Source organism: Xyrauchen texanus, chromosome 31 (genome assembly GCF_025860055.1).
Source record: "Xyrauchen texanus isolate HMW12.3.18 chromosome 31, RBS_HiC_50CHRs, whole genome shotgun sequence".
Classification (NCBI taxonomy): Eukaryota; Metazoa; Chordata; class Actinopteri; order Cypriniformes; family Catostomidae; genus Xyrauchen; species Xyrauchen texanus.
The window spans coordinates 28,082,136-28,109,839 of record NC_068306.1 but is presented as its reverse complement, the minus strand read 5'-3'; the positions used below and the strand labels follow the sequence as shown (position 1 = coordinate 28,109,839).

The window sequence follows — 27,704 nt, the reverse complement described above, 5'->3', positions numbered from 1 at the left end:
TGTAGTTTGGATAACAAAATAAATGTGCTTTTCTACTTTAAAAATGGAGTAGAAAACTCTCCCCTGTTTTGATTTTTGACATCAAAGGCCATGTGTCCCATATCGCAACAGTCTGGTTCCGGAAGTAAAAATCCCATTAATTAGTCAATTAGTGTTTTCTGATAATTTAAACAGACCTGTTCAGCGATGGTATATTCTTGTGTTTACGCCATCAATACGAGTTATTTCAGTTTAAAAATCGTGTTTTATAGCGGAGTTCCTGTTGAACAACTACATTACCTATGATCCAACACCAAAATAATCAACCACCCACTCCAGTTATGTTCTGTGAATGATGCTAACGAGTCCGTCTCGCTTCACCCTACAACTACTTGCATATTTGAATATATCAGAATATTTCTCAATGAACTTAAATTGTATTGTTTCTATACTTATAATTCAGGGCTCGAGATTAACATTTGAGAGCGGTAGCACCAGTGCCATCAAGTTTTACAGATAGTCACAACTGAATTGGGAGGGGCGGGGGCGGTTCTTAACCAGACGTGATGCGATACTGCAGTATTCATACACAAAAATTATTAAACACGATCAGCCACAACATTAAAACCACCTGCCTAATATTGTGTAAGTCCCCCTCGTGCTGCCAAAACAGCGCCAATCCGCATCTCAAAGTAGCATTCTTAAATGATATCCTTCTCACCACAATTGTACAGAGTGGGTATCTGAGTTACCATAGACTTTCAGTTCCAACCAGTCTGGCCATTCCCTGTTGACCTTTCTCATCAACAAGGCATTTCTGTCCACAGAACCACCCTTCACTGGATGTTTTTTGTTCTTGATACTATTCTGAGTAAATTCAAGAGACTTTTATGTGTGAAAATCCCTGGAGATCAGCAGTTACAGAAATACTCAAGCCAGCCTCTCTGGCACCAACAATCATCCATGTGATTATCTAACCAGCCAGTCATGTGGCAGCAGTGCAGTGCATAAAATCGTGCAGATACGGGTCAGGAATTTTAATGATGAACAAGTTAATGTTCACATCAACCATCAGAATGGGGAGAAAATGTATCTCCGTGATTTTGAGCATGGCATGATTGTTGGTGCCAGATGGGCTGGTTTGAGTATTTCTGTAAGTGCTGATCTCCTGGGATTTTCATACACATCTATCTCTAGAATTTACTCAGAATGGTGCCAAAAACTGGTGCCAGTTCTGTGGATGGGAATGCCTTGTTGATGAGAGAGGTCAACAGAGAATGGCCAGACTGGTTTGAACTGACAAAGTCTACAGTAACTCAAATAACCGCTCTGTACAATTGTGGTGAGAAGAATATCATCTCAGAATGTTATTCTGAGATGCTGGTTGGTGAAGTTTTGGTGGCACAAGGGGGGACCTAAACAATGTTAGGTAGGTGGTTGTTAATGTTGTGGCTGATCGGTGTAAATGACAATAAAAGCAGTTGTTACAACAGTTAGATGGAACAGTCTGTTTATTGAACGTACCTCACTTTCTCACTAAAGCTGCATATGGACATACACTTTCTACGACAAATCTCAAGGGGATAGTACACAATCACACAAATGCACAGGGCAAAGTTACTTTATGGGTCTGTTCCAAAACTTAGTGAGCTGCCTACTGCCTACATAGTCAGCTGTCTTCTATGGCAGCATCCTTAATGAAATTATGCCTCATAAGATAGCGATTTGGAATTCTCTACATAGGCAGCAGCTCTGTGCATCGTTCAAATAGTGCTCCTCAAGTGCAGCGCATGGGACACTCGACTCATAACTGATTTAAATAAAGGTGACATGAGGGAACTTATGCAATCCTCTAATGAGCATAAATATGCACATGACATACTAATTTTGGGTAAAATAGTCAGCTTTTTTCATATTAAACTGTTATTTATTGACATTTAAGTATTGAATGGATAATAAGTATATTTATAATCAAAATGTATCTTGCTTCGTCCTCCATCTTGGATTTATTTTTCCGTCGAGCTTATCACGGTGCATTTTGGGATCGCCTACCCAGAAAGGAGACATCTGATGCTACTTTAGAATTTGTCTAAAACTAGATATCTTAATAGGCGGTAGGGCTAAAATTATTAGTTGTCATTATTGACAATGACGACAGTAAGAAAAAAAAATGTCGACAAAAATGTTCATTGTCGAATAGTCGTTTGATCTCATTTAATGTAACATGAGATCATATGAAACTCTAATGATGACGTGCGAGAGCAGCACTGCAGAAGAAAACACAGCTAACAGTCCAGATGCACTCTAAACTTTTACAGCTTAAGGTGATGTAGATCACAAAGTATGGGGGGAATTATACAGAAATACCAAAGAAGTAAATACAGAAGCATTCTCGTTGTGGAATAAGTGGAGCTGGAGCTGCCACTCTGCTGAAGCATAACTTGCGTGTCGAACATCTTTAAAGGAAAACACTGGCGTTACATCTTTAATGTGGTTACATTTAATGCATTATAGATTTATTAAAGTTCAAATAATAAGGAAGCAGATCATGTGAATAACTACAAACTCAAACTGATGTTGCTCTGTGCATTCAGCGCCTCTTCTATGAGTTGTGTGAAGTGTCCTGATCTAAGGGGGGAGTGACTGAAACTGCACCTGGCTGAGACACACTCTGCCGTGGGCATGCTCATCCCTATAGCACATGCTTGCTGCAGCTCGTGACTTTTTGTATCATAATACAGTATATGTGTCACTGTGCATTTCTTAAAGTGAAGAAAATTGACTATTTTTGTGAGTTAAAGATGGTTTAAAGTGAACAAAAAGGTGTGAGAGGATAGTTTTCGCCCCATTATACACTGCAACAAAATATGTTTTTGTTTTGGCTTGTTTTCCAATATATATATATATCAAAAAATCCTTTAAAGCAACGTCCATTTACTTTAGCAGCTATACTGCAGAAGAAAAAACATTTTATCTGAATTTTTGTTGAATATAATAGTAAAAATACAAATATTTGATATAAAAAAATCCTTTAAAAATAGATGCATTCACCTGAGAAGCACATAAGATATTTAGACTTGCTTTTAGAGAATAAATCTTGAATATAATTATATTTTGTCTTTACTGCTTTCACAGAACCATGTGAAAAAATACACTTCTATTTAAGATACATTCTCTTAAAGCAAGTCTAGGATTTTTTTTCAATGAATTTCTTTACTGATTTAAACTTATTAAAGTATTTTTTCTTTTAATTCAGTTAATGTCATTTTGAGGTATTTTTAAAAGATGATTTTGTCCTCCGTTTTTAGTAAGCACATTTAATACAACCTTTTAAGTCGGGGCACAAGCTGAATAGTCGGTTAAGAGTTTATGATTAATCGTTGCAATAATCGCTGAATAGTCGAATAATCGTTAATCGGTTATCAAAATAATCGTTAGTTGCAACATAACTAAGATGACTAGCTTTTGGAACAGCCTTTGCGTCGGGAGCATGCCTATAATTTCTTAAAATGCCTCCTCAGAGAGAGGTCAACCTGTAAATGCACGTCTCTGCACTGATCTGTCCATTAAGCCTTGTTTCCTTTCGCATTTTGAACGTTTGCCTTCTGATATTTCTCATATGCAACAAAAATCGACAATCACAGTCAGAGAGTCGACCAATTTTGTAGTTGCACCAGTGTGACCTCTTGCAAATTTTAATCGCACTATTAGGAAAAATGAGTAACAGTCTGGAGCCCTGTAATTGACAACCTAAAATCAATCATTTTTATTTTATTATTTTATGCTCTCGTGACAGACAGTAAGTACACAGTCTTGTACTTTACCTTTTTGTCTAATTTTCAAATAATTTTACTTCAAACCCAATTTTGTAGTGTTGTGATTCACCTCAGAGCTGGTTGGTTTGCACTTAGAACTTTTGTATTAAGGATTTTATGAAAATATATAAATTGTGTGTATATTTACTTCCAGGGCGCGGCACGGCTGCAAATCACATCTGATCATTAACACCACTTGGTGTCGTTTATTGTTAAGTTGTTAAGTACTGAGTTATTCTTTATTTGTATTTGATGTATCGTCAGTTATACGTTGTGTTAATTGTTGCTTAAAGTATCACGGACAATGTCTGTCCTTGGAGTCTGAGTCGTCGGTCTTTACTCAAAGTAGGCCAACAACTGCTAGGGTGGATAATACATCTGAGTTGCGATAGAGCTGGTATAGATCCACACAGCAGGGCGATTACTCTATTTTACACCTGGAAAACATTGCTGAAGCTCCAGGAGATATAGTGCAAAGCGTCCTGGTTGTCCTCAGAGATTCCCGCTGAGCTGCTGAGTATTCAACTCAGGCCTTACTCTCTGCCTATGGAATTTGGCTGTGTACTGCTTGTGGTCGTGTATGCTCCTCCCTTTGATTTTCCCTTTCCCTTCCCTTGATTTTTTCAGTATGTGAAGCATGGAACAAGAAAGGACAATATACTGGACAAAGGCTTTGTCAATTTGGCAGGGACGTATGAGTCTTGCATTAGACCACCAATCTTCAGTTCAGATCACAATGTGGTCTTCTTGTTCGCAATATAAGACTGAACTGAAGAGCTGCAAACTGGTGCAGAAAGTAATTAAGACATGGTCAGAGGAAAACACAGACAAGCTCAAAGCATGCTTTAATTGTACTCTGTGGGATGTGTTTTATGAGGATAATATAGATGGTACCACAATATAACAAGTTAACAAAATCAACTTTTGTACACCGACAGTAATACCATCTCGGACAGTGAAACTTTATCCAAACAATAAGAGATATGTGTCTAAGAGTATCAAGCAGCTGATTAACTGGGAAAAAATGGCTTTTAAAAACCGCAAAGACCACAATGAATTTCATCAAGTTAAGAGGGAACTTAACAGCACAGTGGCAGCAGTGGAGCCATTCAGGTTCCTGGGCACTACCATCTCACAGGACCTGAAGTGGGAAAACCCACATTGACTCCATTGTATAAAAGGCTCAGCAGAGGTTGTAATTCCTTCGCCAGTTGAGGAAGTTCGCCTGCCACAGGCGCTGCTGATACAGTTCTACTCAGTCATTGAGTCTGTCTTCTGCACTTCTGTAACTGTCTGGTATGGTTCAGCTTTGAAATCAGACATCAGAAGACTATAAAGGACAATTCGGATTGCTGAGAGGATTATTGGGTGCCCCCTGCCCCCTCCCTTCTAGATCTTTACACTTCCAGAATGAGAAAAAGACAGGTCTGCCTTCTGACAGGTGCTACAGAGCACTGAGAACCAGAACAGTTAGGCACAAGTTTTTTTTTTTTTTTTTCTTAAGCCATCCATCTCATGAACCGTTAAAACTGCCAATTTGAGCTATAATTATGTGTAATACACAGCTTCATCTATTTTTATTTATCCAATATATCCTACTTTTGTCATAACATTCTATCCAGCACTATTTATATATAACAGATTTGTAATTGAACGTGTGTGTGTGTGTGTGTGTGTGTGTGTGTGTGTGTGTGTGTGCGTGACACTTTGCTACAATGTAATGTAGTGAGTGTACAGCTTGTATAAAAGTGTAAATTTGCTGTCCCCTTAAAATAACTCAACACACAGCCATTAATGTCTATGTCTGCTTTAACCCTCTTGGGCATGGAGTTCACCAGAGCTTCACAGGTTGCCACTGGAGTCCTCTTCCACTCCTCCATGATGACATCACGGAGCTGGTGGATGTTAGAGTCCTTGTGCTCCTCCACTTTCCATTTGAGGATGCCCCACAGATACTCAATAGGGTTTAGGTCTGGAGACATGCTTGGCCAGTCCATCACCTTCACCCTCAGCTTCTTTAGCAAGGCAGTGGTCGTCTTGGAGGTGTGTTTGGGGTCGTTATCGTGTTGGAATACTGCCCTGCGGCCCAGTCTCCGAAGGGAGGGGATCATGCTCTGCTTCAGTATGTCACAGTACGTGTTGGCATTCATGGTTCCCTCAATGAACTGTAGCTCCCCTGTGCTGGCAGCACTCATGCAGCCCCAGACCATGACACTCCCACCACCATGCTTGACTGTAGGCAAGACACACTTGTCTTTGTACTCCTCACCTGGTTGCCAGGTGAGGAGTACACACTTGACACCATCTGAACCAAATAAGTTTATCTTGATCTCATCAGACCACAGGACATGATTCCAGTAATCCATGTCCTTAGTCTGCTTGTCTTCAGCAAACTGTTTGCTGGCTTTCTTGTGCATCATCTTTAGAAGAGGCTTCCTTCTGGGACGACAGCCATGCAGACCAATTTGATGCAGTGTGCGGCGTATGGTCTGAGCACTGACAGGCTGACCCCCCCACCCCTTCAACCTCTACAGCAATGCTGGCAGCACTCATACGCCTATTTCCCAAAGACAACCTCTGGATATGACGCTGAGCCTGTTCTGAGTGGAACCTGTCCTGTTTAACCGCTGTATGGTCTTGGGCACTGTGCTGCAGATCAGTGTCAGGGTCTTGGCAAGTTTCTTATAGCCTAAGCCATCTTTATGTAGAGCAACAATTCTTTTTTTCAGATCCTCAGAGAGTTCTTTGCCATGAGGTGCCATGTTGAACTTCCAGTGACCAGTTTGAGGGAGTGTGAGAGCAATGACACCAAATTGAACACTTGCTCCCCATTCACACCTGAGACCTTGTAACACTAATGAGTCACATGACATCGGGGAGGGAAAATGGCTAATTGGGCCCAATTTGGACATTTTCACTTAGGAGTGTACTCACTTTTGTTGCCAGCGGTTTAGACATTAATGGCTGTGTGTTGAGTTATTTTGAGGGGACAGCAAATTTACACTTTTATACACGCTGTATACTCACTAATTTACATAGTAGCAAAGTGTAATTTCTTCAGTGTTGTCACATGAAAAGATATAATCAAATATTTACAAAAATGTGAGGGGTGTACTCACTTTTGTGAGATACTGGTATGCATGTATATTTGCATATATATATTTATTTTATTTTTTTCTCTTATTGTGTATTTCTATATACTTATATTTTCTATTTGCTTTTTATTTTTTAATATCTCTGTCTTGTTGTTGTATTGTTTGTGGAAGCTTCTGTCACAAAGACAAATTTCTTGTATGTGTAAGCATACTTGGCAGTAAAGCTCATTATGATTCTGATAATTGTCTCTTTAAGGGCTTTCATGATTGAAGCCCGTAGGCAGGGGGGGTTCGGGTGGTTCGAACTACCCCCCCAACTGCCAAAGGTCCAGAATTGAAGTCGTTTTTTTTTTTCATGTGATTATTGTCATCATTGTTTTAATCAATGCTTGTGACAAATATTCTGGATTGCTGTTTCAAATTAATATGATTTAATATTGTAGCTGGATGTGCGTGCGTGCGTGCGCGCGTGCAGTTCAGAGAGAGTTCTCGCAATACACTTTTCAAAGCAACGGTGAAGAAGCATCGCCTCTGAATGATTGGGGGGGGGGGGGTTTATATATATATATATTTATTTATTTATTTATTTAATTTTTTTTAATTAAAAGGATTTCTATATTTTATACACTCAATAGTGTACAATATAATAGTCATATAAACGTAGCGTAATTAATAATAAAACATAGTTGGATATTCAGTGATATTGGCTGTGCAATATCGACTTTTGTGATTGGCAAATACCGGCAGACTGGAGCCAATGGAAATGCTTCTCCTTCGGCGCGCATCTTATTCCTCTGAGAGCTTCAAAGCAGACCGCTTGAGGTAAATTATCTGGAATGATTTAATTGATTTACGATGCCTAGTATGTGAGAGTGTTATGTCTTAATGTGAGTTAGTCTGAGTGTTTTTTATGCGTGTCATGTTATCCTTTATTTATTAACTGTTATGAGTTTATTTTGCACCGATTCACTGATAGTGTGAGGATGTATGAGGTCACGAGTATGTACTAATTGAGTGAAGTTGGCTGTACATACATCTAATGAATGAGTGTTTAGTCATTGACAAAGCTTCAAAAAAGGTGTTTTGACTGTTTTTATATCAGGCTGTACAACCAAATAGTGAGTATGGGGCGAAAAGAGCAGGAGAGACGGAAGAGAAAGCAGGCAGCAGCGTCATTGTCGCAGAATATTGAACATATGTTCAAAAAAACTGGCAAACAGGGTAAGGTTGTTATACATAAGCTTGGGAGGGTTACTTTAAAAATGTATTCAGTTACAGTTACAAATTACTTCATAAAAAAAATACTCAAATACAGCAACAAGCAAAGAGGCATTGACAGAGAGTCAAGAAATGATGATGAGAAGAATTATTATTAATATTTCAGTAAAGTTCATTAAATCTATTCTGTTGTTAGTGTGGTCTTTAAACTTATGAACTGTGTATGGACTGACAAAGGTGTTACATGAGGAAGCATTTGACAACAATGCAGTAAATATTTTAGGTGTATCAAAAACCGTGCTCGTTAACCAGCAGACAAGCTAATCCAGCACAAATTAGTGCGTAAAAGGTCACCAAAATGAAGTATTTGAACCTCATAATTAAATACAAAAGGAGGAGAAAAACTGCAAAAAGGCCCACTTTTGAAAAAATAACCCCCCCTTTCAATAGGCTGGCTATGGACCTGTGATTAACTGTCATAATGTCACATTTCTTAAGGTGTAGTTTTTTTTCACACACCTTAAGAAGTCATTTTTACATATTTAACATGAAACATATAAATCAAATAATAAAATAGGGATAAACTATGATTTTTAAGGCTGTAAAAAATAAATGACATTAAAATAAATACTGTAAATATGTCTCTCTTTTTGGTCAACATTATTTTTTGGTCAGTTTTATATCTACATGGTTTTTGGAACTCCTATATTATATAAATATCTCAAATAAAATATACCTTTTTATAAACAGTATTTTTTATATATTTATATTATGCAATATTAAAATGATTCTGTCCTTATTTCTTCACCTACACACATTATTTTAATGCTCTGATTAATCTCAATAAAAGCTCTTATTTCTCAAGCAAGAAGCAAAACCTTTAATATTCATTTCATCACTTAACAGAAATAGAGTATGCATGCGTGTCATCCTCTGTGTCACTGCGTGTATGAACCAGGATCATTTGCCATTTCACTATTGTTTAAAGTGTAGCCGATCACCATCACAATTTATTCTTGTTTATGTATTCGCGGGAGTTTTTGCACAAGCTTCTGCTGACAGTGTGCATATCAGAGTGCTTCACACACTCTTCCGGACAGGAGCTGGTTGTTGTCCGCTTTGCGGCTTAGTGACGCTCTGACTCCTAGTTCCACTGAATTAAAAGTGTCATTCATGGCATTTATACAGTATATTTGCTTAAAATGTTCTTATTTGGGCATGGAAATGTGATTGGAATTAGAATGCCCAATAATTGGAAATTGGTTCTCAAATAACCACAGTTAGTTCGAATAACTGCGATCAGGTGATTTATTTTATTGCGACAGGTCTATCTGCTAAATTACACTAGTAAATCTGTGTGGTGGTAATTTGTTGACTGAAAACTTCTGCTTTTTTTTTTTTTTTTTTTGTCAATGCTGTTTAGAATATTGAGGTTATTAATCAGTTTTAAACAAATGTAATTACCAAAACGTTTGTCGTTTTCATATGGGTTTGTAATAGAGAATTCTTTGCAGAATTCAAATGGATCCTGCGACTCTCTTCACACTGGTTCTCGCAGCGCTGTTACAGTGTTGCACACTTTGCAGTCAAGAACTGTGTTCTGCTGTGTGTCTATGCCACACTCTGTCCATTGGGCCCGTGCTGATAATCTGACAAACTTTAGTCGCACCAGCAGGGAAAAAAAGGTTGCAAAAGACCATTTTAAATATTTCAATTGAACAATATATTGCAATCTTACTTAACTCTTTCTATTATGAAGCTAGAGTTTAAGAGGCACATCGGCTTTATTATGTTTTCATTTGAAAATGTAATACAATTACAGTTCTCATCCACACTGGAACATCTTTTTCCTCCACTGAAAACACTCCCAGATACCACATAATGAAACTATGACATTAGGAACTGAAAATGGCATTTCAATATAAAAAATTAAAAATGTTAGGTTTACACCTCTCATCCACACTAGAACAGCATTCCCAGAAACACTCCATTACGGTATACTTTAAAAAAAACGACGACGTTCGAGAATGTGCCCTCAGACTGTACAAGCTGTATCGGTAAAATTGGAAGGTTGTTTTTATTCAAGAGATAGCCGTTCATTGCTTCTTTTTCTAGCTAGTTTGTATAGATGGGATTTCTCTACCTGAAGTACACCTTACAATGAAAACATTAAACTGTTCCCTGTTAAATGAAAAAGCTTTGTTGTTTTGCTGAATCAGTATCAATAAAATCTGTCTCTGTTTGTGCACAGGGAACATTAAATTTAAACTGCAATCACCGATCACTCTAACGTGCCCCATAAATCCACAAGCTCCACTGCTTAAATTGCTTGCTTTTGAGAACCTAGAGCCTGTCTATCTCTCTCCCTCTCTTTCTCTGTCTCCCTCTTTCCCCCATCTCAAGTATATCCTTCATCTCTCATCATGAGGTCCAAATGGAAATGCAATAGGCTCTTCAGCTGGACAGGTGCACATTCTGGCACACTGATCCCCTTATATGTTGTATGTGTGTGTATTATTCCCATTTGCACATGTATGTCATATTGGCACTTTAATGAAACGTGAATACCAGTGTCTGCCTCTCTCATGTACCCCTATAATTGTAACCTTCGGATTGGGCTGCCAGTCATCATGCTAAAAATAGGCACCAGTTTCACTACGAGGAAGTCAAGAGATACAATGTGTGTGTGTGTGTGTGTTTCTTTCACCGTCATTGTAAGGATGAAAATGTCCCCATAATGTAGGAAAGCCTGAAATTACCTACGTTGTCCCAACAATTCAAGCAGCTTAATAAACATACTAATTAATGATTGAATACAATTTATAAAAAGTAAAGGGTAGGGATAGAGTATAGAAAATAGTCAATATAAAAACAATAGAAGTCAATGGAAAGTCCCTGCAATGAAAATAATACCAATGAGTTATTTTATATTTACAGCAATGCACCAATCATCTTATTAAAAAAAAAAAAAAAGCACTGAGAAACCTGCATTAACATGAGATTTGAATAAGTATTATTCTCTGCTGTAGATGTCAAAACGTAAACAGTCATGCGCACAACACTTGCGCACATTGGATAACGCCAGTAAAGGTGTTTGCATGCAGAGTGAAATCGGTTTAATGGGCAAATATATAGGTGTGCCAATCGGTTTATCCACGACAAGCTTTAAACTGTTTGTGACCTTATCCCTATAAAAGAAAACCATGACCAACACATGTTGTCAGCTTAAGCATAATTGGTGTAAGAAAGAGAATGAATTAAAGCAAAAATGTCTTTATGAAAATTTTAGAGTGAGGGTTAGGTTTATTGTTAATGTTAGAGGATAAAAATACAATTAGCTCAGTATAAAGTGTGTGTGCGTGTGTGCGTGGCGCCATTCATCTAGGAAAGTGAAAGGGGGTGAAGTTGTTTTGAATGCAGGGAGACAGATTGTCTCTCTCGCTCTGTATATGAATGTAAATAAAACCTGTGGCAGTTGAATCTATAGACCTTAAGGCATGGAGATATGTGAATGCATCCAGGTGCATCTGAAAGCCTATTGCGAGAGGTCAAAGGAGGGCCGGAAGGGAAGAAAATGATGAAGGGAAATGGAAAATGAAAAGAACGTTGAAGTGCTCAAGCTGTGTGGAGAAATCAGAGGCATATGTGGCATACCAGCCAACCTGGTTTCATAGAATGAATGTTACTCTATGTAAATTTTTGCAAACTGACATTTACGCGGCGCTTTGTACGTTTTGCTGCAGTTTCCTTGTGAAATTATCACTAGATGCGCTACAACAACGGTGCTTTATATTCACTGTCATACAAATCACGAGTATAATTGCTGATTATGAATTTATAAAAATGTTTCGCTCTGTGTTTTTTGATATACGGTGTTTACAGTATATCATGAGCAATTTTTATCTCTATCACTCAGTCCTTTTCAGGAAAGAAAACTTACATATGCAAATTGCCTGTTTGATCATCTTTTTCCCTTATGGCTCACTCAATTGTGTATATGCACAGTGTTTACTCGCATATCTGCCCTTTAAAATATCACAGCGTAAAAACCATGTGCAAATCTAACATGAAAGATTTGTAGATTACGTCTGTTGGTCCCCAAATGGCTGTGCTACAGGCACGATAAATAGAAAAAAATGTGAGCAGAAGAATGGGGAGGGGAGGTGAGACCGCACACACACAAACACTCATGCTCACACTCCACCGCCTCCTCCACTTCCCCCCTCCCATCATGTGCAAACGTGCTGCCAGTGCTGCAGTCCAGAATGTTTTTCCACGTCCATAGCTCTGCTGAGTTGTCACCCTCCGGAGCGCAGCGAGAGAGAGAGAGAGAAAGAAAGATTGTTTTTTTTTTGCAGGAATCACTGTCATTTGGCATGCAGTGTGTCGGTAGGCTCTTGCAACATATGAGAAGAGATTGCTACTTCTCACAGACTACGGTAGCTTACCTGCAATAACTGACTGTTTTAAAGCTCTTTTTTTTTTTTGGAGGCTGATCTGTTTTAATTGGATGCTGTGATATGTAGATGTGTTTCTGGCTTTTCATCGCATATTCTGAGAGCTGTTTGAAGAATCAACCTATGTTTATCGAAAACATTGAAATGTGAACTTCAAGTGAAGCAATTGATGTGTTTTGACAATGATAGTTTGTCTACGTGTTGCGCATCATACTGTGGGGCTCTTTCTGGTTCTTTGAGGAGACAATGCAGTTCATGGTGCATGCTTTGAATCAATAGATTATTTTGTTTTTACTGTTGCTGTGTTGCGTTTGTGTGTCGACCAGCAGACGAGGGAGCTTCGTCGCTTCAACGAGTCCGCAAGGCTTGCATTCTTGGCTGTAGATGTGAAACGAGTTCACTCCCAGCAGTGTCCTTCAGGGCGCAAAAGCATCCTTGTCGCAATTGGATGTGAACAGGGAGGCATTGAGTGTAATTACCTGGCACTGCCGTATACACTCGCACTTGTTCAAATCCACTCGTGGGAATGGTGTATCGTTTGAGTGAGAGAGTACAGTGTTTATTTCGTCTTTTCATCAGTAGCTTCATTCCTCGCAGTTTAGAAGCAAATTGCTTTGTACGATAATGTTCTTGAGATTAACATGTTTGTCTTTCGACTTTTTCTGGAAATGAATGGAGAGACCATCTGCACTCTGTAACTGAATCTCCTGAAGGATACTGAAGCTAGAATTGGGTTAGCCTAATATTCTCAGACAAGGCAGACTTCAGTTTTTGGTGATGTTGTGCCCGGCCTCCTGTTTCCCACTCCTGAGGGACTTGTCCCAGCTGAGGTGCTTGCTCAGGTGGCCACGGCAACGAGGTGTTTGTGTAGCAGGCACAACTCGACCGGTTTGTCACACCAAACCACTACCAGGGAGCAAGGTGAGTATTGCACCTGAAGATCATAGTTCAGTTTTTGAAATTTGGATTTGTGAAGATTTTATCCATGGATGTCTTATGCTACTTGTTGATTTGCTGTTTAGGTGCATGATTATAATGCTTGTTATATTTTACCACTCATCTTGTTTCCATATGCTTCAGTTAGCACATTTACTTGCTTGTTGTTTCACCCAAAAATGGTGTTCCTTATGCTTTTCCAACCCTGTATGACTTGATTTATTTATTTTTTTGTTGATGAAATTAAGGGGGTGCTCAGGGCAAAAATACAACCAGAAGTGACAAAAATGCGCCTAAAATTATAATTATATTAAATTATAAAAATATACCGTTTAATGATATAGTTCTTAATATTCTATAAGCCTAGTTATACACATTATCACATAAAATATTATCTGATTTACTTTTATGGGTAGGTGGAAATTGTAATAATTCAGATTGAGAATTTGTGTTAATAAATTGATAAAATTATGAAAGTTAATGTAAACTAGACATTCTACCTAACATCTCCTATTGTGTTACACAAAAAAAGTCACACTGTGTGAACAAAGGTAAATCTTTTTGGGGGGTGAACTGTGCCTTTTAAAATATCCCTTTAATTGTAATATGATTCTTGGACATTCTTTGGAAGAAAATGCAATACAACAGTCTCAAGAGCCGCATATTTCCACCTCAATCCTGATTGCAATGTGCAAGCAGAGACATTACATGAATTGCTCCATAAAAACATTAAGTGTAATTGAAGAGCTGAGTGAGACTGAGAGAGGAATACAGGGTAAGAATTCCCTTCCCCCCTTCTAACCTAATTACTCTGGCCTTCCCTGGACCGATTTCAGCTTTCTAAACTTTTAACTATATTGCTATTGATTCCAGAGTAGCAGAGCGAGTGTCTAGGCTTCCACTGTTGCAATGCAATGGCTTGCCACCAATCGGGCAAAATCATATTCTGGTTTCCTGATTAATAGACTGTTTGGGGGCAATTTGATGTCTGAACCCTCCAGCAGAGATGGTTCTAAATATGACCCCAGCCTCTTCCCGGCAGAGATTAAGGCATGTGTGGACACTGTGTCTTATAAGAAGGAACCAAGATGATGGTGGCCTTTTTTTGTCTTGAGTGCTTTGTCTTTCTGTTTCATATGCTCTCACTCTGTCCTTGAGGGAAAAGAGACTGTAATGATGCCCTCTCTCGAGCATGGCGACACCATTCTTTTCTACTGACACTTCGGTTGATTGGAACTCAAGGTCTTCTCACTTGTTACCTGTGGGGAGTTAAGCCTGCCGCTCATTCATTTGGTGTGAATAGGTGTATGGGAAACATCAATCGTCTATTGAATCAAGGCTACCAAGGGCATTCCAACTGTCGAGATTGTAATGTTGTAAAAGGAAAGGTACCTTTTGATCTGAATGGTATTTTGGAAAATAATTTAGTCTACTTAACTTTTTTTAAATGTGCATTTTTTTTTTTTTTTTTTTTTGTCAATTCTGGTTTTGATGATTTGCCTTAAAAGGCAAAGAGGACATGGGAATAAGTCTGTTTTGCATATATATTAGCTTGAAATTCTTGAAAATTAAGCATTTTTAGCCTAGGGTGAGATTAAAAGCACTAATAATCATCTGAAGGCTTTTGCGTCCCCTAATCGTGCTGTTATTTATGTGATGTTAATTTGTTGATTTTAAAGGCATTTTCATTTCAACACAAAACTAATAATAAAAAACTAAAGATGTTTTGTCTTTTCATCAGAATGAGCATATCCAATGACTTCCCCTCTCGGCTTAAAGTGGCAAGATATAATTTGCAACTTAAATGCGGAAATGTGTACATAATTCAGTAGCTAAGCTCTCAGCCCAGGGTCTGTCTGTGCATCTCCACAGGGCTAACTTGGCACAGCATCATGGGTGTACTAGAAAGAAAATACTTATTATTATTTCAGCAGGTCTCTGGAGCCACGTACACTGGTGCTAGATTATACATTTTAATTAAAGTGAATAAGAAAGGGAAGCTGGAGATTAAAATGTTTAGCCAGTGACAAATTTGTTTGTGTGTTGGTCCTGAGCGTATTTTCTTTTTCTTTTGTGTTTTTATCTTAATTGATTTTTTTAAATTGCATGCATATTGGTACTTGAGCTTGGCTGCTATTGACTTAATGTGTTGTTGAAAGGCACAGTTAATGTTTTCGCTCTAGGGCAAAGCATGTGATCCAGGGTAGTTTTGCAATTCACAGCATGACAGTTATCAGGTATAGTAGTGGCTGAAGGCTCTTGCACTAAGGCCATCGATATGTTCTACTTATACTTGCAGGTGCAAACACATGCACACTTGGTGTATTCACATAGTGAGTAGGGCTATTGACGATATTCGTTATATAATTATGTATTTGCTCTGAAATGGATAAGCTATTTTTTTTATTTAAAAATACATTTAATCAGAGGAACCATCATTTATACAAACAGCCATTGTAGATTCAATATTTTAAAGGCATGTTTCCCCACTGATTTTTACTAAATGAACACAAGGGAGAATGGGATGTAATCCTTAGCATTTATATGTGTTTTTATATTTATTTTGATATGTAATGATACATAGTAGATTAATAAAAAGCATTACATCCCTTCTTATATTTTTACCAAATAATTTTGTTAATTTGCAAGGTAAAACGATTCCACTTATTTTTTGGAACCCAGTTGAATATTGCATAAATACTAAATTATTATCAAGGGACCCAGTACAGTTTATTATTATAATATAATAATGAATTATCATTATTATTTTGAGGATTATATTTGTTTTATATAAAAGTAATTTTATGACCTTTTTACATCACCTTCACCTGAAGCTTTTATTTTGACTTTTATTTTAGTTTGTGGTTTACAATGTTCCGCGTCTGGTGAAACATTGTCATCTCCTTTTCTGTTATACTGTAGCGCTATTGCAGATCTGTATAGTAACTTGTTTAGAAGGTAGTCGGGCTGATGCGCTTTTTTGAAGCTTAATGGACAAATAAAAAGCACATTCAAATCATCAATACAATATTGCTTAATTTTATATAGTCAGCAAAATCATTGTGGTTATATCATGAATATTCAATATATCTCCCAGCCCTAATAGTGAATACCAAATGGCATATTTGCACCCTTGAAGGGCAGTGCAGGAGGGGAATGTCATTCAAAGGGTTATTTCAAATAAATGTGAGCAACTGAATGCCTTCACAAACGGCTGTTCCACAAGGCTATCAGCTAAAGTAACAAAACGTTGTTTCAAAACAAAAGTAGTGCAATGCTCCCTTTAGCTTCCTCTGGAGTGAATAGGGCATAAAGATGCTCACTTTCGATTGAAATTCACTCAGATTAAGTGCATCTCCTTAATTAGGGATGTGCAGGATGGTTGACTAGCCAACAACCACTAGTGGATTAGTGGGATTGACTAGTTTTAATATTTTTTAGCAGCGGTGCTTTAAAAAGTATGAGCAGTGTTTGCCAAACTTTTTTTGCTGCAAGTACCCCTCCAGCTCCATCAGGAAGGCATAAATACCACTTAAGTGACACAAAAACAAAAGTGTGTACCAAAGATTACATATCATTTAAGGAGGTCTTTGCATTCTTTGTGGAAATTGAAGTTGTAAAGCGCTAGTGCACTCACCACACACCAACTATTGGTATAGTGGAGATAGTAGAGTGATATAGCATTTCATCATGTATTTAGGATTTTTTGGAGGCCATGATTGATAAGGGCCAATGGGGGGAATTTGGCCAGGACAAAGGGCTTACACCCCTACTCTTTTACGAAATGTGCCCTGGGATTTTTAATGACCACAGAGAGGAATTTAATTACCATTGAATGTTGAGATGTGTGAAATATCTCCATGCTTCATGAAGCTGGTTTTGAACACAAGAATGCATCCTGTGTTATAACATACTACACATCTGAACATGTTTGATCAAGATCTGGTAGACCAACATATACTAGAGCTTCCTCAAGACTAGTCGACTAATAGTAAAGAAAATGCAGCATTTAGGCAATTTTGAAAATTTTTAGTTTTATCTTTTCCTAAACCGTCAATTGATACTATTCCTTTGTACTCCCTCCTTCCTGATATACCAGTGCCCTCAGCTCCAACAGGCTTTTGAGGGGCTTTATCACCACCGTACTGCCTTCAGGATTACTGCTCAAAATCCTTTCATTCTCATTAAAAAAGGTGAATAGTAAGATAACTGTCTGATTGGGAGGGGAGAGATGGGATGCTTTTAATCCCTTTAACATCTCCAGAAGTCAAATTGTTTGACTCAGAAAAGAAAGGCTGAGAAATGAGGAAGGATTAGATAAATGAATTTGAGGATATTTGGACACGGGCCATGTCATAATGAAAGACCGGTTGGAAAACATTGCGTAACATGGGTGAGATATGATGTAATGATTCTTTCACCCTAGCTGCTTATTAACAGCTTTTAACAATAATTGTAAGTGTTTTAAGGCAGTTACAGCCTCTGGGGCTCTCTGGACCACTGGATAACGGCTGTCACTCATTGATATTTGCTAGGCAGCCAGTGACTTGTCACTCAGATTAATAATTAATTTGGCATATAATGAAGCACACACTTGGGGGGAGGTGTGGAGTAGGCAGATCTCCCACACCTCCATCCTTACACGACCCTTTTAGATAAGGATGGTATTGTGGTGCAAGGGTTTAACTGTAATAAATTAAGGGATTTACAGGAAACTTTGAAAAAGGAGCCGATTAGAATAATTTGTCAAGCAAAGTATTTAATACAGTCCAATATGAATGTTCATTTGAGTCCTCAGTGGAAAAAACATAAATCCCTGTTCACTGCAAATAAAGTGCAAAAATGTTGACACATTAATGAATACTGCGATATTCATTCTCTAAAATTATTATGAATGATGAGAAGCAGATGTTAACTTACAACATTCAAATGTAACAGTCTGTTTATTGAAAGTACCTCATTTTCTCGCTTAAGCTGCGTATGGACATACACTTTATATGACAAATCTCAAGAGGATAGTACACAATCACACAAATGCACAGGGAAAAGTTACTTTATGAAACGCATCAAAAATCAGTCTATTACAATTTTTTATGTTCACGCATTCACGCAGCACTCTGTTGTTATTCCGTCGATCTCCATGTGACAGGAAATCAGAGAGAGAGTCAAAACGAGTTGTGTGTGTGTGTGTGTGTGTGTGTATATAGACAGTGGGAATTAGTTTTCTTTTTATCATGATGTGGTATTTGCAATAAGTTCATAGTAACCAAAGGTAAAAGTGAAACCGTGATAACATGGACAGTGGCCATAAAACAAATTATGCCATTTTTCATAAGAGAAACACATCCTGAAATTAAATTGTATTTCCTCATTACACCGGTATATTGAATTAAGTTCATGGTAAATATTTTTTAATATGTGTGGATTGAAAGCCTTGGCTTTCAATCTGTTCATGGTACAGATTTCTCCTTTATTCCTTTTCAATGCTGGTTTGTATGTTGGGGCCATTTTAATAAATTTTTTAAACTAGTTTAATCATCAACACATTATTTTCTGGCAGCGCTGTTTATGATGATCTGCGCGGCTGAGAGCTTGAGACCTGTCCATGTGTAAATGCATGTCTCTGTACTGATCTGTCCATTTGAGCCTTGAACCATGCTGACTGATCCAGGTAGAGTTTTCTTTTTCCTCTGATGAAAGAGTTTTATTTTGCATTGTGAACGTTTGCCTTTTGATATTTCTCATGCACAATAAAAAACGACAGCGCACAGTCAGAGAGTCGGGCAACTTTGTAGTCGCACCAGTGCGACCTCTTGCAAAGTTTAATCGCACTGCAAAATGTGACCATTTTAATACACAAAAGAAATATTTTAGCCTATTTTCAAGATTTCTCCATTTCAATTGAATAAACAAATTCAATCTAATTGAATAGCCTAATCTTTAATGAAATTTTGTTTTTATAAATCTTAGAAAATGCAAGTTTTATTAATTACATTTTCTTCAAGACTATTCAATTCAATTAGATGGAAATTTGTTATTCAATTGAAATGGATAAATCTTAAAAATAGGCTAAAATATTCTTTTGAGTGTAACAGTCTGGAGCCCTGCTTTGAAAAAGCGAAGATACAGTACTTAAATCCAAACAAATGATAGATTATTCAGAAGATATTTCAGAATATCTTTTGAAGAAGTCCTAGAAATTATTTTTTTATCTTGTTTTGTGTGGCAAACATTTGGATTTGGTGTGGAAAGGCCTAAATTCCTGTTCTGTGTAATTTTGCTTTCATTTGTCAGAACTTGTAGGTTCTCCTTTATCATTGCCTATTCATTAGAGGATGTACTTCCTTTTGTTGCTGTTTTCCCCTTGAGTCTTGAATTCTAAACCTTCACCTTTAACTTTTTCTTTAATGCAGTTCTACTAAGCTGATGGAATTCCTTACAAAAGGGCATTTCTTAGGTTATTGCAGGATATACACCTTTTGTTGACATAATTTTAATCTTGTCATTATCAGAGTGTGATAAATGTTGGTTTTAAAGTTCACAGTGAAAGTAATGTAGTTTGCACATTTACAGCATAGTTAGCAGATTGAGGAAGATTCATATTTGACCTTCATTGATATTCCCTTTCTGAGATTAATCAAAGAGAGTGGTTTGCTGTGCTATTCATCTTCAAGCAGCCTGATCCTTCCTGCTCATTTTCCTAAATTACATGGACACACACAAAAATGGGGTTTGGGGGGTACAACCGGACACATGATTAGTAATGTTGCTTGTATGGCAAGTAGACACGAGTATATGGATAACTCGTTGTAATTTATGAATTTGCTTGGAATTACATCGATACATTTAGATGCATGGCCTAGTTACCTCTTTGCTTTTACCTATATATTATTCTTCTTAGTCTTCTGTGCCTTTCACCTGCCCTTCTTAAATCCCCTCATCCTACTTTTCCTTCACTTGGCCATTTTTCTTTGTTTTCTCACTATTTCTTGCCCTCTCGCTCATCTTTCTTGAGCTGCTCTGTCTTCGCCCTTCATTATTGGATACTCATATTTACACACACTCTTTCACTCATTGCAGGGTTTCCACGGTCATAGTAAAACGTGGAAGTATCTGAAAATATTTACATTTCCAGACCTAGAAAGTCATGGATATTTTTAAAAGCTTAAGCACCCATGAAACGTCATGGGAATTTCTAGTCAATAAATTATGTCTAAAATATTTAAAGAGCACCTATTATGATTTTTAAAAGTGCCTAATTTTGTTTTAAAGTTCTCATACAATAGATTTACATGCATCCAAGGTCAAAAAACACTTGAATTTGCTCTTAATTTAAATTGCAGCATTGCCTTTTTTTCCCCAGTGTCAAAAACGACTCGTTGAAAGATCCGTTCTAAAGGATTCATTCTAAACTCTTTTCAGAGAGCCTGCTCTACTCTGATCAGATTTCCCAGTCTGTTGTGATTGGTCTACCACTTACAGCGTGTGTTGTAATGGAAACGCAAACTAGCGGTTATCAGAGGCTAACAGCTAACATCGTGCACTGGCTGTATATACAGACCAGAGGCAGTTTTTTTTGTTACCAAATTATGTAGGTTAGTACAAGTCTGGAATTACTAATAACTCGTTTCAGGTGTTCAGAATCGGTTCTTTCTTATGGGAGTCATTAACCATTTGTGGTGCACTTTGATTTTTGAATCTTTGTAGACTTTTTTACATTCACAAACAGCTATATAACACACTATATGAAAGGTAATATTTGAAAAAAAAAAAAAAAAGGTGCTCTTTAAGCTAGAAAATGCTCTTTTTGTGCAATTTATTTATTTAATCCTAAACCTGTTATTACTAAAGACTGGAAAAGTCATGGAAATTCTTTGTTCAAAATGTCTGGAAACCATGTCATTCAAATGCCTTTCTCAATAGAGGATTATTATTATTTGTATTTTTTTTTTTAATTTCTTGCACAAGAGGTTGATTTTTATTTAAATGTACAGATTCAATTTTTTTTTTTTTTGTTATATGAAAGTCACATTAAAACTGACTTTTACCAGGCCTTAATCATTTAATTTTGGTACTGTCAAATTCCTTTTATGTACAGATTTGACTGTTTTTACACATTTTATATTCAATTTCAGATTTTACACAGACTTAAATATTAAACTATGAAGATTTAAAATAAAGAAATAATGTTTTATAAACAATGTGTGAATTAAACAATCAGTTTCGATATTTAGTATGTGAAAATGACGTCTCATCAATTTTTCAAAGAAACTGTCCCATAGTTCTGGCATAATTTCCACCGCACAATTTTGTCCCTATTAGTTTTTATTTTAAAGTGTCATTAATGTTTTATTGCATAATTTCCCAGCAAACTGTAATTTTGCTAAATTATTCAAAAAGTGTAACAAATTTATTTAACTGTGTGTATAACATAAAATGTTAGCTATGAAATTATCCTTGGCAAGGCAGAGGAGCCCATCATTTAATTAGTGTTAATGTCATTTCCACCACAGAATTCTTTTAAACACAATATAGAATTTGAGGATTGCTGGAAATGACACAGTGGGGGAAATTTCAGCAATCTGAACTTTATGAAAAATAACAAAATGTACAAATGTACTTACACTGTTGGCTGTTGTTAGTAGACAAATATAAAAAATATATAAAATATTAAAAATGTTTGAAAGTTACTACTTTCTAGAAGTCCATAGTGCTAAAAGCGATTGAAGCTGAAAAAACAACCGTTTATTCTATCGTTGTTCATGCTTTTGTTTTCCTCTTTTTTTTTTTGTTTCCCTGCAGTATGTTTCGGCTGGATGTCTTCTGTCCCTACATCACACAGAGAAACCGGAGCATGAAGAGGTGTGTGAGTTCCGCCCATACACCTGCCCTTGTCCAGGAGCCTCTTGCAAGTGGCAGGGCTCCCTGGAGGCTGTCATGCCACATCTCATGCATGCCCACAAATCCATTACCACCTTACAGGGGGAGGACATTGTCTTTCTGGCTACAGACATTAACCTGCCTGGGGCTGTGGACTGGGTCATGATGCAGTCGTGTTTTGGCCACCACTTCATGCTGGTTTTGGAGAAGCAAGAGAAATACGAGGGACACCAGCAGTTCTTTGCCATCGTGCTGCTCATTGGCACACGAAAGCAAGCTGAGAACTTTGCCTACCGCCTCGAGTTGAATGGCAATCGTAGACGGCTCACATGGGAGGCAACACCGCGCTCAATCCACGATGGTGTTGCTGCGGCCATCATGAACAGTGACTGTCTTGTATTTGATACCTCTATTGCCCATCTGTTTGCCGACAACGGCAACCTGGGTATCAACGTCACCATCTCCATGTGCTGAGGTGGCAGCATAAGCCAGAGAGACGGCTTTTCCCAATGGTGGAAAACCTGGAAAACTGCTGCTCCCTTTCAGACAGGAGAGTCTGAAGGCAACGAGTGGGATATGTATACATTTGTGTATATTTCTGTTCAAGACTCATCCGCTCAAACGGCCCACACTGATGTTTCACTTGTAGGTTAGTTTGCTAGACGAATGACAGAGATTCTTCTCGAGATAAAGAGGGGTTCGAGTGTGCAGGTGTTGGCAATCAGTTGAAGGCATTGGTGAGATTTTCTCTTGCACGGCCCAAGCATACAAAGACCTCAACATTCTCAACCAGTCGGACTACGCCCACAGTAGAGTCTGGGTATGGATGACCCTGTTTAGTATCTGGGATGACCTTTGTCAAGCCCAAAATCCACAGGAACTTGTAATCAGCTGGCATATCTTCACAAAAATGAAAATCATTTGATCATCCGGGCCTTGGGCCAAAGTCTAGACATGAAAGCGGAACATTTGCCTCAGAAGCTTACAAAACCTATGAGTACAAAAATGCATTGACTGCTTTGGTTTTTCCCTGGAATATCAAATGGAACTTTGACTATTGTAAATGGCAATGTAAATGGTAATATTTTTTAAATGTCTTGATGAATTAGATAGCCCAGTGCTGAGTGTGCATGGTGGAAATAAAATTCACTTACAAAAAAAAAGACTGCATATCCACCATGTTTGTGAGGTAAAAATCGGACCTCTTCACCATGCTTCTTTTGAATCATTTTACTCTGCCTGTCCTTACTGTTGCAAGACAATTTGTGAATGAGGTTCTTTGTTGAAACTGATTAAGAGTGGGGCTGCTTAAGTTTTTGATTTATTGAATAATCTTGAGTTGATCATCAGCTACAAAATTAGTGACAGATTTAGTGACAGAACTACAGCCAACCTTTTAGACATTCAAATACTCTTGATCTTTTGCCACATCTCAAATTTAGTTATTTGTATTTGAGACTCGTTTCAAACTTGTTTCTCACCACCTTGGATTTTTTCTATGCATATGAGCCTGTGCAGAATCACAAACAGTCAACTATCCTTATTGGTGCAGTTGACCACATAATACTGGTTTTGTTGTCACTAGCTGGGTTTCCATCACATTTTAAAGCGCATTTCTAAAAATACAACTAAATAAAATACTCTCTGAAAATAAATTGTTGCACATTTCCATCCACTACGTAATGTGCACTATTATGAGGGAGCCTTATACGCAATTACAAAATTGGCTTAAAAATAGTTAGAAGGAAATCCAGCTATTATGTTTACATGCACAGCCATACTCTGACAGCTATAAAAAAAAAAAATCAACAACAACAGAAGAAACCCATCTTTACAGGAGATTTGAAATCATTGGTTTATTCTTTGCTTTTGACGTCAACAACACTTGCACACATTGGATAAGCTGAAAAGAACTCCAGTAATGGTGTTTCAATGCAAAATCAGGGAATTAGGCAAAAATCTACAGAAATGCCATTAAAGGATCACGTTTACAGGAACACGTTACAGGACCACTTTGTCAGCTTATTTGGCATAATCCGTGTAAGGTTGTGCATGTAAAAACGTTCATTGTATTTTAATTTGTCTTATATTTGAACCAAGAAGACGCAAACGTTTTGTAAATATATACGATACACAAATCTAGTTTTTTTTTTTATATATATATATATATTTGTTGTTATTGTTATGTCTCTAATATGAGTCATTTAGTCTAGGTTGAAGTTGTTAACTCCAGTTCTTTTTAAAAATCCAGCAAGGTATGAGCGAATATTTAAGTGCCCCTTTGGTCAGAAAACCCACAATGCCTTACTTGTATAAAAACTCATTATTTTAGGGTCTGCCTTCTTTAAGGACTCCGACTCAATTTCAGGTCACTATGATTCAAACCTCCAGTGTCTTGAAAGTACTGGAAGAGAGACACATGCTGGTTTTATGGGCTTGAAAGTCACTGGTCATCCTACTTTGGCCCCAAAACCAGCTTCGGTAACAGTTACACTGAACCCAGCCTCTAATCATATACCTCTACGATTTTGGAGATGTCTGTACGAGAACTGCATTGATCTCCGTGAATGCGGGTGGTTCCATTAAGACCTTTTCTTTATCTCTCTGCTTCATTCTCTATTTAAAGTAATTTAAACATGTAAATTAAATGTTTTATAAATCTTTTGTAGAGGAAATATATTCAGTTTTTTTATGAATTTGTCCATTATAGACCTACAGGAAGAGATGAAAGCACTGAGCTCATGTCCGACTCTCGTTCCCCATGCTTGTGCGCTGGACATGCAGTTGTCATGGCAACTAAATATGCTAATTAGAAATCTAGCTAATTCATTCCTAGAAAAAAATTATTGTACATTTTTGTCATTCTCTAGATAAACCTGAAATCCTATTTGCAGGCTCTGTAGATAACGGAGATCAAAGATATCAATACATTTTTCAAGGTACTTGGCTGACACAGATGTTCCTCAAGAGAGCTGGATAAATGATGCCAAATAGTGTTAGAAACACTCCCATCATTAGAAAATTTGGTATATAAATGGCAAATGTGTGTTGAACAGGATGGAGTACTTGCATGTGAATCATGAGCCCTGAAGGAAGCTCCAAACATCGAATGTGTGAATGGTTTAGAAAGGTTTTCAACAAAAAATTATTTTGTATACTCCCCAAACCAATGCGACTTTCTTTCCTCCATGGAATATAAAGATGAAGTTTGGTTTGAAAGAACATGAGAACGACACTTAATTTTTGGTTGAATTTGCCCATTTAGGCTGATCTATTTGGATTTTCAAATAAAATGAATATACAATGATACATTAATACATATTCATGTTATTAATAGTTGTTGCCTGTTGCAAATTGTTGTACCTCTAGAACAGAGACAAGACATTTGAAGTCAAAATAGACCACCAGCCATCTGTCCCTCTCCCACAGCATTTCAGACTCCATTAAACCGAAGTGAACACAAAACTGAATAAATGCATTTTAATGAAGTGAGCAGGTGGTTCCCTGTGCTGTGTGCCATGCCTTGCAATCAAGCCATCAGGATCAATATGGAGTTCCACATCCAAATAAACTTGTGAATAAACAAGTTCCGGCCAAGGACCAGAATACTTAATGTGTGTGGCAGTGAAATGGCAAGCTTTATCTATGATGCAGCTTTGATGCTTCCTGTGCTGACCCAGTGATGATAATTTCCAACCATTAGTTTACATATTAAAATATAAGTGCCAGGTTATTCCTTGTATTATGTTAGAGAACAAACTTTTAATGTTGGAAATTATATTAAAAGGGACTTATATTTTGTAAACGTGGGTTTTACAACAGCATTTCACATTCACTATCCAGATTCAAAAGCCTCAATTGCATTATTGTACTGTAATTTATGACAGTTGGCCATCTCATCAAAATCTTCTTTAATATTCTGTTTTTAGATTACGATTATGATTTAATTTACCATAATGAGACAAGTGGAAAGTAAATACTCATTTTAATATTATAATACATTGAGAGAGAGGAGTTGAAGAACAGTCACAAATGTTAAAACTCTTCTTGAATTAGTTTGGCAAATACTGTGATGGTGAAGACAATTGGGCTCAGACCCAAAGATAGCTTGCAAAAACAACATTAAATGAGCTAAAAATGTCCACAACAACAGTGCTAGTTAAAGAGGACCGCTAAATCCAAAGACCTAACAACGTTATGGCTGCTGTTTATATTTTATATACTGGTAATGTCCAATTAAGAACTGCTGTAAACATGTTTTTATCTGTATTTTTTGATAGCTAATTGAAAACGGGGTTTGTGATGCAGTCTAGCGGATAAGCAATGCAATGAGGGACGTCAGATGAACATGACCAGATGGTGTACATTATAAAAGCTCAGTGCAAACAGACATTTGACCCTTAACCTTCAGTATTTTGTCTGTGATGGAACAAAACCAAATGGAGTCACATCTTCAGTGCTCCTGGCCAGTTTGTTCATATTTGACAGGTTATGATTTGGACAGCTCACAGCCACTACAGGCTGTAACCAGTTACCATTAGAACGTTATTTTAGGCGATTCGCTTTTTCCCCCACAGTATCAAGAGAAAACTGGAGAAAAGCCCTGACTCAGTAAACCTATGCAGTCACATTTTAGCTAACTGTAAATTGTTTCACTGCTGAAAGCAATTATTTTGAACATGAAAAAAATGTTTTTAGTATACTAGATTTTTCATATTCATAGCCCAGGCTAAACACATTTAGTGAAATGAATGCCGTTTTATTAACAAATGAGGTTTCCAAATCCCATTATTCACCACACCCATATTTTTTGGCCATTTTCTCCATCTTAATTGTTAATCTTGATGTGTATAACTAATGAATTCTGGGTGTTTGTTTATTCAGAGTACATCTGTGTAGTTGAGATTCGTCTTCTCTCGCTAGTTTATTCAAATCTGTTAATATGGCTCTAGAGATTATTTGAAATATTAGCGATGGAGAAATGCTGTTGTTTCCTGTTGAGCAGGTATAAATGGGTAATGTGCACATCTGTTTAGTCCAATGTAATAATTTTTTTTTCTTCTACTGAACACCTGTCCTTAACTAAATGTCTTTTACTAGTTTTACAACCGAAATCTGTAATGGTTGGTTCCTTTGAGAGCATCATTTTGATTTTGGAAAAACGTTTTCAGTTGTCACTGTTCATCAGCATACTTTTTGGTCTTTGTACCTTATAAATGCAAATAAAATGTATTTATTTGTCAAACAGGTGTACGTAAAGTGTCAAGCACAAATTCTAAACATTTATTTACATTTTCGGAGGTACACTTGAAGAAAATAAAATC

The 27,704-nt window shown here is 37.2% G+C and overlaps 1 protein-coding gene across 1 annotated transcript in view; it reads left to right on the top strand.

Moving 5' to 3' along the window:
• The window catches only part of siah2l (seven in absentia homolog 2 (Drosophila)-like), a 60,053-nt gene extending 32,351 nt beyond the window's left edge, over positions 1–27,702 (top strand). Inside the window, exon 2 of the mRNA XM_052099422.1 lies at positions 22,303–27,702. Within this exon, the coding sequence (XP_051955382.1) occupies positions 22,303–22,854 (552 nt within the window). The 3' untranslated portion in view covers positions 22,855–27,702. The remainder of the gene's footprint in view (positions 1–22,302) is intronic.
• The last annotated feature ends 2 nt before the right edge of the window (positions 27,703–27,704 follow it).